This window comes from Dicentrarchus labrax, unplaced genomic scaffold, assembly GCF_905237075.1.
Source record: "Dicentrarchus labrax unplaced genomic scaffold, dlabrax2021, whole genome shotgun sequence".
Taxonomy (NCBI): domain Eukaryota; kingdom Metazoa; phylum Chordata; class Actinopteri; family Moronidae; genus Dicentrarchus; species Dicentrarchus labrax.
In genome coordinates, this window is record NW_026136707.1 from 2,231,920 (window position 1) to 2,251,251 (window position 19,332).

General features: G+C 39.5%; 1 protein-coding gene across 4 annotated transcripts; it reads right to left on the reverse strand.

The window, feature by feature from the left end:
* Nucleotides 1-1,953: 1,953 nt before the first annotated feature.
* LOC127367747 (GA-binding protein subunit beta-2) lies at nucleotides 1,954-17,894 on the reverse strand. 4 transcript variants are annotated; one of them, XM_051407844.1, is made up of 9 exons: nucleotides 17,733-17,894; nucleotides 16,314-16,421; nucleotides 13,399-13,566; nucleotides 11,773-11,967; nucleotides 8,650-8,752; nucleotides 8,055-8,198; nucleotides 6,931-7,046; nucleotides 6,353-6,817; nucleotides 1,954-3,113 (listed from the first exon to the last, which is right to left on the reverse strand). In XM_051407844.1, the coding sequence occupies exons 2-8, from the start codon at nucleotides 16,419-16,421 to the stop codon at nucleotides 6,368-6,370; spliced, it is 1,284 nt and encodes a 427-aa protein (XP_051263804.1). In that variant the 5' UTR covers nucleotides 17,733-17,894; the 3' UTR covers nucleotides 1,954-3,113; nucleotides 6,353-6,367. The 4 variants fall into 4 exon arrangements, with proteins under 4 accessions (XP_051263804.1, XP_051263802.1, XP_051263803.1 ...); XM_051407842.1 differs by lacking the exon at nucleotides 1,954-3,113 and having other exon boundaries at nucleotides 3,212-6,817; XM_051407843.1 differs by lacking the exon at nucleotides 1,954-3,113 and having other exon boundaries at nucleotides 3,212-6,817; nucleotides 16,314-16,443.
* Between the last annotated feature and the right edge of the window lie 1,438 nt (nucleotides 17,895-19,332).

Sequence of the window (19,332 nt, forward strand, 5' to 3'; positions counted from 1 at the left end):
AATATGTTGATATGCAATCATCTGCTGCACACCTCCCTCTAACACCTGCATCCTTTCTCACATAGAAGCAAGACGTGGATAGATTGACCTATGTATTTTGTTTGCGAGTGAATACGTGCATCTGTTGTGTGTTACTTAATAATTCTGCTGATATCACACATCCACAGGTTTTTTGTTTTCTTTTAGGAAGGGCTGGGAGCTGGAACGGATCAGAATTTTAAATGTGAGCTGATCCCACAGAGGAGAAATGTGCAGTCTGCGCTTTTTGGATTATTATGTAAGAGACAACCTACGTCTTTACTGAAGCCTTTTCACTGTTTGCTCATTTTTAAAAGTCAAAATACTGGAGTGGATGCCTTCCTCAGCTGATAACGGCTGTAATATGAAGGCAGAACTAAACATGCATCATTTGTTGATACAGAAACCTGCTCACGCACAATGCATGCTGGCAGCAGGAGGAAGCCAGTTTGTTACACAAGCAATTATAGATGGGGAAAACAATCTTCTGGGATGTAGAAAACACATCTGGGGTGTGATTAGATATCCATCACTTGAAATGAATGACACCTGCACTCAATAATGATTCTGACACAAAAGAAAAACATCTAAAAGTTATCTGTCTTCCTAAAACCTTTGCTTCTCCAAAAATACTTTTGTTTTTCTCCAAGTATCACCCACAGGCTTCGAGATTCTGATCATTCTGAGCGATAACCAAAATAGAAACAAATCATTTTGGAATGAAAGCCTTCATTTTCTGTTTCTGAAATCTCATTAGTTCACGCCAAACAAAGATTATAATCCAATCTAAACACGCCCATACACAGCAAGTAGGAGCAGCAGCGGGGAACATTAACCATTATGGATCAATATCACAGTCATGCTTTATGCAACATGACTCATATTAAAGAAAGCCACTGATAATTGAATTATTTTCATTCTCTGCTGTGCACGCTCAGAGGCTGTATGCTGAATTTATTCCCTTTCCAAACGGCCCATTTCACTATTCAGTCTCCAGTTAATTTAATGGTCTCTGAACAGGTTGGAAGGCACTGTTCCCTTGTGATTGTGAATAGCTGTGCAAGAGGATAACAGAGGAACGACTGATATTGTATAATTGATTTTGCAGCAATCCCTCTTATTCCTGTGACCCGGTGACGTTTACAATACTGTGAGGCTTCAGGGAACATTGGCACCAAAGAAAAGATGATCACCAGCATCATTCAAAAATACTTCTGGTCTGCAGCTTTTAGAGAAATCTTGGATTGCTTTGCGTCTGTGTGTTCAAAGATAAAATGCACTGTTCATTATGAAAGCTTAAGTGCTTGAACAAAAAGTTGACAGAAGATTAATCAACAATTTGGATCATTTGTGAAGAAAAAAAAGCGAAATATTTGCTGGTTCCTGCTTTTTAAATGTGAGGATCTGCTGCTTTCCTCTGACTGTATATCATTGCAAATTAAATAATTATGGGTTGTAGATGGCTGGTCGGGTAAAAAGAGAGGATATGAAGCTATCCCCCTTGGAAAAAGGGTAAAAATAGAAAAATAAGGACTAAATCTATAAAGTTGGTTTCCATAGTAGGAATCAGTGACACCTGCTGACCAGTGTTTCCATGGTAACAATCGGAAGCACCTGCAGTGGCACCATATGACAAAAAAAAAAAAAGTCTATTTGTGGTTTGGCAACAATGTTGTGAAGCGAGTGATGAGGAGGAAATGAGAGTTTTTCCTGAGCCTGACTGATGAGTTAGCGCTGAGCCCCCGCCACATTAAGAGACCACAGCGTCCCGGCTCTGCCATACACGTCCGAGCTGCATTGATTTTACGCTACTGGATGAATTTCCACAGCAAAATATTTGTGTGATTCTTATAAAAACCCTTCTCGTCGTGAGTTGCAATGCATTTAGCCACTTGTTAGCGACCGCCTTTTTTAATACACATAAAAGCTTTGAAATTCACAGGTGGGTTATTTAGTTTATTATTATAAGCTTGTGTTAGCCACGGACCCCATTTCAGGATTTTAACCAAAAACCCATAAAAAAAACATTGCCTTTGAGGATCAGGGATCTGGAAGGGCTCAAATGTTAACTCCAGGTTTTAGGAATTCCTGCAGCACTCTATCTGGAAAGTTGAGGGATAGGCAAAGTGATCACAATTTACCCTAAGTGGAAGTTTCAGTCCTTCCAATATGCTAGTTGTCATGATGTTTTACTCAAAACCACTTATGTCAACCACATGGTTGATCTACAGGAAATGTCAGGGTATCACTAAAAGTCAATAGGATTAATTCCCGGGGGACCATGAATGTCTCAACAAAATTTCCATCCATCCTGTAGTTTTTGAGATATTTCAATGGCACATTGCCGCCCCTAGAGCCAAGCTGCTAGCACGACTAAAAATAGAAATGACCAGCTCGCTGACAGTCTCAACAAAAGCTAAATAATGTAAGCCTCACAATGAAACTATATGTTTTCAGTCTGTTGTATTGGATCTTGTAAGGGGGTATTTTAACCCCCCCCCATTTTAACAAAACAAGGAGGAAAAGGTGATTTTAATGATGACATTGATTCTACTAGCCGTTCTCCTCAGGCAGGTCGTTCTGACCCTCGGGGCCCTGACAGATGAGGCGCTGTCACTCCTCGTCTCTCTGGGACAGCCACAGGGCCCCTGTCAGGTGATCTCAGGCTATGTGAGTGCTCACACAGCCTTCAAAGCTCTATAACATAGCAAGCACCCAGGCCATGAAGGGCTTTTAAGGCAGTCAGTTCTGGAAATTACAGGCAGCCTGTGTGAGGCATCCTACGTCTTGAGAAAAGTCTGGATCTGGTTTGTCAGATTCATGTCAGCCACAATCTGCTTTAGCCCTCAAAGTACATCAGAGGACGACAGCTGTTCAGGGACACACATCACATCAAACACCAGCACTCCCTCCCACTGAGCCATTTAGTGCCCACTTTTTCAAGGGTTTTAGGAACAGAGAGCCGAGAGCATCGATATTCTTCACCACAGTGTCCGACTGCTGGCCACTGGGAGCTGCCCAGTATAATGACAGTCATTACTGGTGACCACTGGAGATCTTCACTAGAGCAGCTGGAGGATAAGAGCTTCCACTGGCTGCAGTACAAAAACATTTACATAAAGGATAGCAATCACATGCAAATAATAACTAGTAAGTCTTTGGATCTTTATATACATAAACACATAACGCCAACTGCAAATAAAAAAAGAGCATTTTTATTGAAATGTAAAACATTTTATTTAAAAATATCCCAGATGTAAAACTCTTAGATTTTGATTAAATATTGTACTATTTTTAAACCTCTTTCTCTCGCATACTAAAAAATAATAAACCATAACGACCACAAAACCACTCAGTAATGAGTACATTAACTTCCTGAATTCACACAGAAAATCTGACTTTAAATCAACCCAACAGGGTTCCCCCGTCTTTTATTTGCAAATCTTTTGGGGGTTTTCTTACATTACATAAGAAATGGTTTTTTTTTTTACTTTTTAGGTGCCTTTTATTGCCTCAGTGAATTACACAACTAAGTTTTACAAAGTAAAGTTAGTACAGTATATTTCTATTGTAAGTTGGGGGACAGATTAAGAATTGTCAAAATCAAAGCAATGGAGGAGGAGTTATCCTGACTTTGAAGGCCCCTTTACACTGTGCAGTCTCATATGACAGACGACAACTGTGAGAGCAACGTGGTGAAATCCTCCTTCGTTGAGCTTACGATGATGGAAGACTTCTAAGACCAAAGACAGCTTGTATCAAAATCCACAAGAAATGTAGGACCTACAACCGCTACAACCTCCTTTACAGGCTAACCATCCTGAATGTGATATATAATGACGCAGGATCCACTGGTGTAATCCTCCTTTACCTCCAACTCACTTCATTTCATATTCTATTCACAGAAGTGCCAGCACTGAGACCAGCACAGATGGAGTTGGTGACATTTCCTGACATGATGACAGTTTTTACATCCTAAAGCTACGATTCATCAGGCTTTAATCACACCTTACAACATGCTCAAACTTGATTTCATACAGTCTGACACAGATGGCGCCCAAGACTTCATCAAACCCACCTCGCACAATGTGACAAGTGATGAACAAACATTGTTGTCGGCACAGTGTATAGGCGCCTTTAGTCTTTTAGACCCCACTCCCCAGCTTTGTAACGCAGCTTTCTGTTCTACATTTTTATTCTGTAAACTGAGATTAACCCTGATAACATCACTATGACGTCATTTGGGGTTTGTTTTCTTTGACTTGACAAAAGACGAAGAAAATATGTATAATATCTCCTGTGGCTCTGGACTCCTCCTCCAGAGCCACAGGAGATATTATACATATCTTCTTAGGCTGTGTAGTCCTTCCCATAACTAGTGAACTACTGTAATGTTAATGTGTAAAATCAGTGGAGTGCCCCTTTAAGAAACTGGCAATGTTTTAGGAAATGATGAAGTATAGGTATCTTTGTAGTTTCTGAGGCACTTCCTTATTTCTCTGTAAGATCTGTCCCAACTTTTACCTGAAAACAGACTTACATGTCAGATTTTCTGCTACTGCATGAATACAGCGCTCAAAGGACCAGTGTGAAGGATTTAGTTGCCTTTAAAGCGTGTAGGAGAAAATATGGCGGCTGCGAAACCCGTACCTATCTAGAGCCAGTGTTTGTCCGTTTTGGGGTTCCTGTAGAAACATGGCAGTTCAACATGGCAGCCTTTGTAAAAGAGGAAGAGGGAGCCTCTGTAGATAAAAACGTCTCATTCTAAGGTAACAAAAACACAACTATTCTTTTTTCAGGTGATTATAAACTGATAAAAACGTACATATTATATTCCATTTCTGCCAGTAGATTCCTAAATGTTACACACCGGACCTTTAAGTGCAAACATGTAAACAAACATCCCCTGACAGCTGGTGGGCTGTGTACATCAGTGGTTCTCAACCTTTTGTTCTGGCCACACAACCAGCTCAGCCTCTTCCTTCATTTGTTCTAGTGGACAATGACACTGATGCTGTCGTGTTTAAAGGTGCTGACGTGTTAAAATCAACACGTCACTTTCACCCACTTTTAGTTTTTTCCTTTAAAAAAAAACAGTCAGATCTGTCTTTTTGTAAATCATGTTGAACTCATAATATCACACAGTAAAAGAAGTGAATGGCTGGTGGTTGAGAAGAGGCTGCTTTGAAAACATAAAGGTCACAAGTTTGATTCCCAGAAAAGATAAGGTGTATCCATCAACTGCTGTGCATTCTGCTGAAGAGTCCTTGAGCCCAACACCGAGCTCCTATCTGCTCACTGTAGGTCACCCTGGATAAGAGAGCATGAAGTGCTCTTACTGTAATTGCTTCATGATTATCTTTGTCCGTACTGTGAACCTCCACTGAGGCACAGTGACACACCACAGTCTGAGGGCCCTCATCACAAACCCTGGCAAAAAGAATGATGTAAACACAAAAAATACTTGAGAATACAACACCGAATAATGAGTAACTATAAGATGAAGAGGAAGTGGGGTGCAAAGGTTTTTTTTTTAGACACTTATAAAGGTGAACTCTTTTGCTAGTACTGTAACTGTCACTATGAGCGAGGACGGCTGAAGGAACAAAAGCTAGAACTGCATTGTAGCAACTGAGAATGTGAATTTGTGTTGCAATCAATATTGGATCAGAAAACTATGGCTACATTCACACTGCAAGCTTTAGCGCTAAATTCTGATTTATAGCTCAGATCACATTTGTTTGGCTGTTCATATTAATGTTTAAACGTGTCCCATATCAGATTCCAGTGTAAACAGGCCACTTCCCCATTAATTCTAGCCAGTTTTGTTCTCTTTTTTTGCCTTAATCAATCACTTAAGACATATCTGTCCCATCTGCTGTGATTGCATGGAGCAGTAACCTAATGTTAGTCATGTTAAGAGTTACGTTTGTAAATCAGCTTACAACAACCTGTACAGCTGCATCAGTCTCATCTCATTATGTCCCTCTTTTTCTGGCTCTGGCACAACGAGATGAGGTTTCCGGTCTAAATCCTACCTACATACATTTCATTGGCTCACAGCTTGCTGTGGAGATCTTCTTTACAAACGTGGCCAAAAAAAAACAAACACTTCATGCAGGTTTGAGTGTGTACAAAGAGTGAGAACCAGTAATGTAACTGTCAGGGTGTCCTAGCGTCTATGTGGCCCACAACAATTATTGCAAGTTTAACCTGCCGTACCAATGCGAATATGTCAGACCCGTTCTTAACCTTTCGCAGCATGAAACTGTGACATATTCACAAAGTCTTTTCCTAATCTTCTACAAAAGGATTATTATTATTAAATAAGTACCACAAGATATGTCAGCTAGTGTCTGCGTCCCCCTCTGCCTCGCCCCCTGCCTCTCCCTCGTCGAGAGGGGGAAGACTTGTCTGTTTCCTTTGTGGCATCGACCTCCACATCCAGCTCGCTCTCAGTCACAAGAATCGCATCTTCTGGAAGTTCAGGGACGACCTCTTCCGCCTCCTCTGTGTATTTCCTCTCCCCCTCTTCCACCTCTTTTGTTGCAGCTTCCTCTGTGGTCTCTAGCTGCTCTTCTACCACCACCTCCGCCTCCTCCTCCTCCTGCTTCACTGCAGCACCATTCTTTAAGGTAACAGTAATGCTGTTGTTACTGGTGGCTATGGCCTGCTCCAGTCTGATGCGATACTGCTCAGCCTCTTGTTCCTTCTGCAGGAGCTGCTGTTGGTACTTTTGGGCTTTGAGTGTGGCTTCCTGCAGCTGCTGCTCTAGCTGCTCGCGACTTTCTTTAACCTTCTGGAAATAAAACAAACAGATTAGAGGTTAAAGCATCAAATGAAATGTTGTTTTTAGAAGATTTTGGTGTATAAAGTTACCCTTTAAATAAGTCGTAAGTACTCCTGACTTACCTTGTCTCTTCGACTGATGTGATAGGCTGTGGAGTCTGTCTTCCTCTTGCGTGTGGGCGTGGCCTGCTCCTCAACCACCACCTCCTCTGTGATTGCGCTGGCTGGCAATGCCACCACTGCAACCGCAAAACAGAAGAGTGTCTGAGACGGTGTGTGTGTGTGTGTGTGTGTGTGTGTGTGTGTGTGTGTGTGTGTGTGTGTGTGTGTGTATACTAGCACATCTATTAGATCTATTTTATATTTTAAAAATGTCATTGTGTGGTCCCCGTCTGTGATTGGCCACCCATCCTCCTCCCTGGCTGCCACCACAACCCATGTAATTGGAAAAGCACCCAGTCCAGTTTGTCACCGCTTTTTGTTTTATTGCATTAGATGTGTGAGTAAAACTACATCTTTGTAAACTGTGTTTCTAAGGCACTTTCTTTTTATTTTCCATCTTTCATTGTTTTAGTCCAATAAACCTCTGAGTTAGGAGTCCTCTATTGCTATATTTCTGTCTCTGACAACCCACAGGCCCTTTTCCCTTTGTACTTAAATATACGTTTGTCAACTACCTCTTCTTACAACAAATGACTGGATTTATGTTGCATATTTTTTCCCCCAAGAGATCCGAATTCTTGTATTTGTCATATTTAGTCATTATTTCTGCATGAACAATCCTCCACTAATAGTCAAATAGTCTCCAGACACTGATTTTCACACATCTGTTTAGTATCTTCTTCCATCACATGAAAACCCCATTTAATAAGCAGCTTTTTGCCACTCACAGTAATACGTATTCAGGATTTGTTCGAGGGTTTTACATAAGTCACGTTTGAATTCAGGAAGCAACTAACCTGCAATGTCATCTTGAGGTTGTCTGAACTAGTTACAGCGGGTATAACTGTGAGACTCCCTGTGTCATTTCAGTGCCTCTGTTTTGCTTGAATGCTCCACAGCGTCTCTGTACAATAAATGTAATAATCTAACTGACTGATTGCCAACGTATGTTTTGATTTTATTTTTGGTATATTTCTGCCTTCTTTTTTTTTTTTTTTTGAAACTATCAGCAATTATGACGTCAGTGCATCCCTATTCTCAGTTAGGTCCGGATCAGAACTGGAGAGCCCACTGAGCCCACTCACTCTGCTGCCCCTGCAGGGTGAAGATGAACTGCTGGCCCATGGCGGCTGGCTGCAGGTTGCCGTGTTGGTCCGTCACTATGGTAATGACCCTCTGTCCGCCGTCGCCCACCACATGCTGTAGGGTTGTGTCCTCCTCTGACTTGCCTGAAGATAACAGTTGGCTTGTATTGTTAGATAACAGCCGCTACCAAGAACAGACATTATGCTGCTGTACAAAAATGAACCAGGACCAGAATGTTACACAATCACATATAAAGAAAAGTTTGACATGTTTGATATTTCCTGACACTCTTTGTTGAGAAACAGGGAAGGATGAAATGAAAGCAGTGAATGGGTGGATGAATTTGGTTTATCTTAATTGTTGTTCTATAATTGTCTGCTATTTTTGTTTCTGTTCTAGATCACACCAGTCCAGGTGTTTCTTGTTTGCTGTCAGATATGATTATACGTCTCTTGGGATAACACAGTAAGTCCCCTGAGGTTTCTTAATTCCCACCTGCACACATTTAAATTCCATCTGCTGTTTATTCATCATTTCTGTCACTTCATTTCTACACCTAAACACAACTGAAGGATGCATGTGTGTGCTGCCTACCTGCAGCGGTCTTGGTGATCAGCTCTGAGAGGTTGACCAGCCCACCAGCAGGGATTATGTAGTGGGACTCGGGGTTGATGTTTACCTGGTTCTGCATGCCGTCCTGCACACACAGAGAAGGAGCTGTGGTTATACTGGATTCTGTTGCAGTTAATGATAATTTACAAACTGATCTGTTACATAAGAGGGTGAAAACATTTCAAATGAAATCATATTTAATTCCATTCATGAGATAGAAAGTGTGGAAAATTCTGCACCAACCCAAAACAGTCAAATTGACCTAAACCTGCAATAACAGATTTTCTGTGGCTGCTTTGCTGGGCAGTGGAAGCGCGCTGTACACAGAACACTGACATACTGGATTTATTGAAAGAGTAGCCCCATGAGACGTAGCATCTCACTTTCAAAGGGGTACTGTACACACAAATACAAATCAAACGCACACAAACAAAAACAGCATTACATAACAAACATGCACTGCAAATACACAGACAGCTCGCTCTCGCCCTCCCACCCACACACATTATCACCTTTCAAGTTGATATTGCAAACTTGTTAGCAAATAATTGCTTCTATACACTCCAGCAGTAATGGAGTTATGTGTTTGTGTCTTTTAGCTCTGTGTTGCTCTCCAACAACTCTTGGGAAACATATCTGGGTCTTAAGCAGTTAAATTCTCCACTATGTTCACCAGCTAGTTGCTAACTTTGTCTGTCATTTGGTGCTGGGCAGGTAATGTACAGTGGGTCTTTACAGCTTCCACTGACTACAGCTGCCTGTTATGAAGCTGTGAAGGTGAGAGAGAACCAGAACACTAAAACAAAAAACAATGAGCTGAAAGACACTAAAATGTTGGTATTGATGGCGACAATTACATGTGGGTTCATCACTATGAGTGACCCCTTTCATATTACGTGACTAATATGATCTATTGTTAATATAAGAATATTATTTATAGCCACTTCAAAATCTCCTGTAACTGCTAAATCTATCTGTTATTTTGTATATTATGCACCTCTTGGTCACCAGTCTTCATAAAGAAATTTTGAATTTAAGAAAAACCCAAATCTAACATTTACATGCCCTTTTGAGGGAGAAAGTGGTATATAATAATAATAGTTCTGATCTCTTATTACATTTTAGATGAATGTGTAATCCAATTAAAAAAATGACAGGCATAAAATGAAACACTTTGATGTATAAAACAGGACCCTGCCAATTGTTTCCATTTTTTATCTCTCTAAAACTAAGATAAAAGGTTTACACACACGATAACAGAACATTCATCTAGCATTAGTGCCTTTCGTTGACATCGCTCAAACAGAGAAGATAGCATCAGTATTCTGTAATTAGGAATGACACTTTCAGCCACTACACTCATTCTATTAGAAAGAGTCAGATAAACAGTTTTTGCCCCGAGGAATTGCAGGTGGAAACTGATCTGTGCTGCTGAAAGTGAGAAATCATTTTGGGAGTAATTTCACTGATGGTTTGACATTCTCTTTGTTAAAACTGCCCCGCTTTCCGACCAAAAGCAATCACGCGGTTAATGGTGGATAGAATATGATGGCCGCAAGAGCTGTAGGTTGACGGTTCAAAACAAATAGTTTGCTTCATTGTTTATCCACTGATTATTCGTTTTCATTGCAGTTTAGCATCTCGTAGGGTCGGCAGTGATTTCTTTTGAAGGAGACTTTTTATCTGCACAGACTTAATAAGAGAGGAGAATGAGAAACGATGTCATTATTTTTGGTTTTATGTGCGTCTCAACCTACAGTTAAATTTTTTTTCTTGGCAGTTAAAGTGTTTCGCTTCTTCAGAACACAGCAGTAAGTTTACTTTACATAATAAACACATATCATGATGCATTTATGGTGATTCAGCCCCTTCAGACACTGTCCTCAGGGGAGCGTTTCACACTCACGGCCGAGGTGGGTGTTTATGTTTCATAAACACGTGTCGGTGCCCTCCTGAATGCAGCCATCCTGCACGGGTCAACCAGCTGCTTTTGCTCGAGGCCCTACTATCTGTATCCTGGCTAGTTGAAGAGTCATGACCAAGGAGGGGAGTTATCTAACGCTAACCAGAACCTCCTACGTACCACCTGAAGGCCCACACACACCTCTGTTATATAAGGCCTTTGTAGGAGAGCTTGTGGGCCTTTCCTAATCAAATTTTTCCAAATACTGTGTCTGATAATTTAACATAATCCTTAACCACAGTTCTGTTATTTCAATTATTAGTGTAGCTTCCTCATGTTTTCAAAGAGGAGGTCTAATCCGATCTTGCGTGAAATGGTGTCTAAATGCGGGTGTTATGGTAAGAACTGTTTGCAACATGGCTGTCTGACAGAGAGAGGCTGCACGGCCACTGAAACCATAGCAACGCCGGCGAGAGTCCGACCGACGCTTCGCGAGTCGCACTTGGAAAACATCAAACGTATTTTTTGAAATCACAGGGGCACTGTGCAAACATGTCTGCGCCTGCAGTCTCACACTTCTTCTTATTCTCTTTTCACTTTTCCTCCTCCTCTTTCCGTCTTTTGGTTAATCTCCTCGGCTCCCCCATTTCTCTTCTTCTCCCCCCCTCCTTTCTGTTTTCGCTCTCCCCCTAATCTCTGTCCATCTTTCTCCCTCCCTCCCTGCCTCTCTCACAAGCCTCTCATTCATCCATCTATGTCTCCTTGTCTTCCCTGCCTTCATCTATCTGTCCATCGCTCTCGCCGTTTCTCCTCCCCGTCTTCATTATTACCTGAAATGTGCTTGGTCATTTTCTGTCTTTTCCTAATGTCTCCTGTTCTCTTATCTTGTTTTATAACCTTGCACCAAAGTGTACAACAGTGATGGCCCGCCTCGTCTCTGCTTTTCTGTCCTCCTTCCTGCATGCCTCACCTGTCTTTCCCTATATCACTTGTCTGTCCTTATATCTATTTCTCTCCCCCGTCATCAGTTTCTCTTCCCTTTTTTCATATCCAACCCCTCATCATCTTCATCATGTCTCTCGTTCTCTTTCCTCTCTCCCATTGACTCTAACTCCTCAAATCTCATTCAATGTCTTTGCCCCGTTCCTGTATGTCTGTCGGTCTCTCTGTCTGTCCCCATCCCCAGCACCCCCTTCATCCACCTGTAGCAGTATCATCAGCTCAGTGTTGCTGGTATCCATGGCGATGTCGAAGGGCGTCTTGTCGAACTTGCTGAGGCAGTGGACGTCGGCTCCGTACCTCAGCAGGAGCTCGGCCACCTCCCTGTGGCCGTGCTGAGCCGCCCAGTGCAGCGCTGTCATCTTCAGCATGTCTTTGGCGTTGATTTCGGCGCCGTTCTGCACAGATTCACGGTGCCCCCCGGTGGCGAGGAAAGGTAACAAACACAAAAGAGAGGGAGACAAAAGGGGAAGTGATGAGAGAAGATGTCTGTGACTAGGCACGTCTGAAAGGTAAAGTAAGGTGAGGTGGAGTGCACACAATCTGATAAACAGTGTAACATTATTATTATTTAAAACACACGTTGAAACGTCAGTCGAGCTTTAAATGTTTTTGTATCTCCAAACAAAGTATAGAAAATTATTTGATGGCTTTTTGGTGCACATGGAAACAATTTCAACACTAAACCTAAGGCCATCTGTAACACATTTACATTGTAGAGGCACAATCTTGCATCATACACTGTATAGCCAAAAGTATATGGACACATGAACATGGCTGTGTTTCATTGTTTTGGTTACTTCTAATTTAGGACATTCTTAATGCAACAACATGCTGTCATATTTAGACCATAGTGTGTTTCCAAATTTATAGCAACAGTTTGTGTTTAGCCATTTCCTGTTTTAACACGACAATGCCTCCAAGATATTTTTTTTTTTTTTTTTTTTTTTATTATATTATTTATTTTTTTTCTTTAAATTTTTTTAAATTTTTTTGTTTTGTCTACCAATTCGTTTTAAAGTTGAGAATTAATTTTTTTTTTTTCTTCCGCCGGGTTAAATATTTTTATTTTTTTTTTAATTTTTTTTTTTTGTTAAATTATATAATTCCTTTTTTTCTTTTTTTATTCCCGGTTCCCCCCTTCTCGTTTATTTTTATATGTTTTGGGGGTAGGTGGGGTTGGGGTTTTTTTTTTTTTTCTTTTCTTTTTTTTCTTATTAGTAGGAGGGGGGGGGGGTGTTGGGTTGATCATGTTTTTTTTTTATGCCCCCTAGTTTTTTTTTTTATTTTTCCTCCTTTATTGGGGTTGTTTTTTGGTGTTTTTTTTATTTTTGTGTTTTTTTTTTTGTTTTTTTTTTTTTTTTTTTTTATTTTAATTATTTTTTTTTTTCATTTCAAAAAAAAAAGATATTTTAAAATATTTCCCCCCCCCTACCCCCAACACAAAGCAGATGTGTGTGGAAGAACGTGACTGGTCTGCACAGAGCTCTGACCACAACCCAATCACCCAACACCTTCGGGATGAACCAGAATGAGCCAGAACTTTTCCCCCAACATCATCGTTGGACCTCACTAATGCTCCTGTGGCTGAATGGGAGCAAATCCCTGCAGCCAGGTTCCAAAAGTCAGGAGAAAGGTCAACAATCATATGGGTGTAATGTTCGAGTGTCCACATACTTTTGCCCAGGACCTTCTTACCTACTATATACTATAATAACTAGAATATTAATACAGTAAATCTGAGAAGACAACTGCAAAACCTCACTTATATTCATATTTAATTACTGCACTGTCAAAATACAATACCACAGACAGATATCGCTCCTCACCCGCACTAACAGGTCCACTATGATGGAGTGACCCTCTGAGGCGGCCATGTGAAGAGGGGTCTTGTCCACCTTGGTTCGGGCATCCCTGCTGACGCCGGCACGCAGCAGCACCTCAGCGGTTGAGTGATGGCCGTACTGGGCTGCGAGATGCAGCGGCGACGAGCCCAGCTGGAGGAAAAAGAGGAGAGAGAGAGAATAAAGTATGTAGAAAAGCAGCTGGAGGTGATGACTTAAAAGTCCACTTAACATGAAGTGCCAAGGTTTGCATTCGCACAGCTGCGCACCGTCACATCTGGGTCCTGCTGAGTTACTGAGATAATGTTCAGGGGAAACTCGGTAGCAGTCATTATGGTTTCTGCAGGTGTCTTTTTTTTGTTGGCATTTCTGCTTTATTTTGAAGTGATAGCTGGAGAGAGACAGGAAAGGCAGGGTAGAAAGAGAGGGGATGACATGCAGCAAATGGCCCAGGCTTGAATTGGCTGCAGTGGTAAGGACTCAGCCTTCATACATGGTACGCGCTCTACTAGGTGAGCTACTGGGCGGCTCCTTTATGAAGGTTTCAACAGAGTAAATTTAAGACGTTTTAAAGACCATTATGGATGCAATTTAAGACACATTTCACGTCCATACTGGCAAAAAAGTATGAAAGGATATAAAGGAAAATCTCTATTGATTGCATGTTGGTTTCATTTAGTTGTTGTTACAGCATGATCAATACATTTTTTTCTCAAAACACATTTTAAAGCAAGACTGAAACATTCTTAAGACCTGTCAAATCATATTAAGACATTCAGATTATTGGATTTTAGACTTTTTAAGACTGAGCTGAATCATCGAAGAAGGATAATGTAAATCGTCAGAAGGTCAGAAGGTAAAATCTCTCTGACTTCCACACTAATTTCTCTGACTTTTAGGATACTGAGGACTTGATCCTAGCTGAAGGGCATTAAAAGAGTCCAGGGATTTAGCACCGCATTTCATTAAAGTTGGGGAACTCTCGAGAGACACCTTAAAAACAGAATGTTTAAAATAAATACAGCAGAGGGACGGATAGCCTGTCATTTAGTCCCTTGTATGGGTCAAGCTCACTTCCCATTAATGCCTGTTAAATGCCCACATCTTTCCAATTCCACACCCCCAGTTTGTTGAACACAGTCTTTCTGTTAAAAAATCTGTACTTTAAACACAATCCAAGATAATTCCCTTGATGTAATTTGAGTAATTTTCTCACAGTGAAGTTCCTCTAGAGCCACAAATTATGCAACATGAGTAGTACTCCTCATGATGTTACATAACTTTAATGAATATAGTGACTAAAACGTAAGTAACACACACACACACACACACACACACACACACACACACACACACACACACACACACCTCTGGCTCTCACTCTTCTCTAATGTAGTGCTCACGACTTACCGTTAACACAACCTACCAGCTGAGAATTTTTTTTTTTTTCTGTGTAATTACAACCGCTGTAGGAGTTTGTCAAAGGCTTGAAAGTCTCCCCTCTGCATCATACACTGCGGCACACAAGACAGCTAATCCACCAGCGTTGACACTCCGAGGTAATGGAAATCTAAATTATCATCAGTTATATTCACACAGTCAGCTTTACTTAGGAAAAGAGTGACAGATTCATTTCATTAATGGATGAATTTGCAAGTCATACATATAAATGATATGGGATGTTGTCGTTTTAAAAAATGTAATAGGTGAATGCTTATATTTCTCCCCTTACTTTAAAACATCATATGAACGTGACAAGAATCCATTCATTCACGTGGCCTCCACTGCACCCATTCTTCTACGTACATTTCTAAAATGTGACACGCTGTCTCAGACAGAACTCCACTTTAAATATGATGAATTTTGACACCCTGCAATCCTTTCTTGTGTAGTAGATAAAGGTGGCATTAAGGAAGAGAAAATTAAATAAAACTGCATTAGTGGCTTACACAGTGCCTGTGAGCAGTAAATTATAAATGAATGTTATAAATAGATATGATAATAAGAGTCAGAGGAAATGCCTGTGGATTCTTTTATGTAGGCTTGAATGCTTTTTAAAAAATCTAAATTATTTAAGACTTCTTTTTCATTATTGTAATGAGTATATAGAGACAATAATTAATGATACAAAGACATTAAATGTTCTATACTTGTAGGAAAAGTTCATGTAAGTACTGTACATTATGGTGTAATGGAGGTTTATCAAAACTGATTATGTGGTGCAGCTACTGGTATCCTTTTGTGATTGAAACTGTGTAAAATATGGATAATGATGGAGCTGAAATAATACGTTCATTAATAGATTAGTCAGTCGACATAAAAACAGTAAGTAACTATGTTGTTAAGCGATCAATTATTAATCACGTTATTGATTTTTCAGCTTCCCAGTTGTCTCATTTGACCGTAAACTGAATATATTAAAATTGAGAGGACATTTTTTCCCTGTTGTCTGACATTTTGTAGGATTAATAGGTTAACCAAGAGATAACAACGATTAATGGATAATTAGTTTCAGCTCTAGACTACAGTTCAATAGGTTTCACTGACAAGTTGTCATATAGTATGCAACGTTTATGCAAATTTGTAAAGCCTTGCACACCTATGGCACTGCAACTGATCATTTTCATTGTACAGCAACCTTGTTGGTCGGCACCTACGGTAAAGCCATAAATCTGTTTATTTTCCTTCAGTAAGAGTCTGCTAAATGTCTCGTTTACTTTGTCTTTTGAGCTCGATATGAGCCCTCAGCATTACTGTCGCACTGCCACTACATGGCGACAAAGTCCAAACACAATAACAGCTGACAATCCCTGTTTCTTGGCAGCAGATGAGCGTTAACACTCATCTTATTCCGGATTAGCCTGAAGATTATTCCACAATTAACCCCCCATCAGCCTCACCCAGTCTGTGGTGAACGGAGCTCCATTGGCCATCAGAGCTTTGACATCATCATCCTGTCCAGTTCGTGCGGCCTCCAGCAGCTGCTGCCCGAGATACATCAGTGACATCTGCTGGCGGGCAGGAGAAACACTGTGATGAGACGTTAGAGAGCCAAAGAGAGACATCTGAACTGAGCACAAGCTGATGTTACTGTGGGCATTGTTTCTTTTGTGTATATACAGTTTTTCTTATAGCAAATCAAATCATAATCTTGACAAACCAATAACTTCCTTTAGTTTAATAGGAAAACTTTCAATGGCGGACTTTTTTACTATAGTGCTGAGATGACGGACAGGAAATTAATCAACACGTTTGATAACCTGTAAAATATTTATTAAGGAAAAATGCCAAACTTGTTTCAGTTTCCTGTGTGAGTAAGTGTGGGCTCTATGAAAACATTTGTATGTACTTTAAGAATTAAAAGTAAAATAACTGACTATGAACAAAAGTAGTTCCTGTCAGAGACTATTATCTATATATTACTTTATATTTACTATTATTATTAGTGATGCATTAATGTGAACCAGCGCTTTATGTTGCAGGAACAGTAAAAAAATGCAATATATTTTATAAGATCATCACATTTTAAATAAAGTGACAACTAACTGCAGCTGTTTAATGACATGGAAAATTAAAATATTGATATTTATAAAGCAGCACAAAATGGAAAGTACATCTACTTTCAAAATAAATGTTACATTACTCCATTGCACACATGTTTCAGTGTTGTTTAGTGTAATGTGTGAGTAATTACAGTGTTAGCAGGGAAATAATAAGCATTTAAATAAAGAATAGCGAAACTGAACTTTAAAATCATCATTTAAACTTGACTTGGAGTAATTTTGGACCATACACAACAATATAATATAATAATGAGAGGAACTATGACAGACTCATCCATCAACTCTTTGCAAAACATCAATTTTAGATTATTTATTTTTTAACACCGAAATGAAAACCTGACTGCGTTTACATCGCTTATCGAAAACAATACGAGCCCCCACTCCCCGAAAAAGAAAAATAACACAACTCGACGAAACAAGAAGAGGTTGCACGTTGCGTGATTTAAAAATATTAAATAAATATAGTTTTATAGGTTTGTTCCGGTGGAAGTTGCTGCTAGCAAATGAGCTATTTCCACATCCGCTACTCAACCCAGACACCGCGGAAGAGGACGGCTCGGCTCGGATATAAAATGACTAATAAACAACAACCAACAGGCTGTTAAACATTAAACTATTCTTGCCTGAACATCTCCGCACTTGTAGTCACAGCCTATAATCTCTGAACTGACAATAAGAGAGCTAACTTGTGACTGTTAGCTCATATTACTAACGTTGTTTGTATAATTTTATATTTTTATCGTGGTGTATACTTGCCTCAAAAAACGACGATGTCGGAGGACTATCTGCTAATTGCGCTGATTTCTTATGTGCGTTAGTTGATTGTTACACTTTCGTAACTTCTTCGCGAAAACAAAATATCATTTGTTTTTATTATTTTGGGGGGGATCAAAAATGGCGGCGACGTGAAGCTGAGGCAGCTTGACACAGAGAGGGCTCCGTTTGGAGCTTTCAAAATAAAATATACACGGAACGCGTTTGAGAAATGTGTGAGAAATCCAGTTGGTATATACAGAACATATTCACTACACGTGTATCACAGGATACACTTTAATAGTATTAGAAATATCGTGTGGTCACGGTATCGTTTTCAAAGGGGTAATAATGTCTGACGCTTTTATTTTGAAGGTACAATCCGGTTACAGCTTTGTTGTCTTTAGTGGACTTACAGAAGACAGCAGAAGAAATTGTCCATGCAGAGTTGTTCATCTAATCATAACACTTTGGAAAATGTATATTTTCCTTAGAAAACTTTTTTTTTATTCCAATGAGGAAATGTAAGAACTTTTTTACTTTAACAGAAGGAGGCCAGTAGAGGACTTATTACTCTGTACTGTCTTTAGTACACTCATAGGCATAGGTATGAATAGGTTTTGCTCTCATCATAATTCTCAAAACTAAATTAATATTAGCTTTATTTTATCGTTTTTCAAAAAATCACAACACAAAACAGATTATTAAAGTAACAAAGTTAATGCTGTAATTAAAAACAATTAATTACATACATTATAACATTTTAAAAGCCAAAACAAGATACACTTATGATAAACAACATATTAATAAATATTTGGATACAGGTTGATGAAAATTCAAGGAACTCCTTACAGTCAGTGTATAACTGAGATAATAACTCAATAACTGAGAGTGAGTTAATGTACAGGAAGTTCCACGAAAACCACTGGGGATTGTTAAACAGCTTACATTACTTATTAATGATTCAACACACAATACAGTCTGAGAATTACTTTATACTGTGGTGATGTGCTTTCGTAAGCTCCAGAAGCTATTTTCATTCTTCATTTTGCTCTCTTAAATGTCTGTTTCCCATGCCAATAGAGCCTATTTGAATAGAAAAAAATGACATTAAGTCTGTTGATGTGATATCTGCCTTGCAGGTACATAACAAACAGAACGAAAGGAAATAATTCAAGATGCATTACTGACTGACCGTGGGGGCCCTGATCAGACTCTTGTCTCTGTTTTGCTCTATTTTATACCTGTACTGTGCAATTATTTACAAATTCTTATACACACATTCTTAAAATTATATAATACATGTACTGTATATTAATAGCCCTATATGTACAGCCTATAATACCTTTAAATTACACTGCTATACATATATTTTGTCCTGTGCAATTATATTTATTTCCACAGCGTGCCACTACCACTGTTCACTCACATTTGTTTATAAAAAGTTGTATATTTATAACTCTTATATTTTTATTTCTATCATATATTTTTTCTATTGTATTCTTATTTAATGTGTTTTTTTTAAATATAATCTATCGTTAAATAAATAAATCCTTTTTTTTTTTTTTTTTAAATCTTATCTTACTACATTTCCCACAAACCT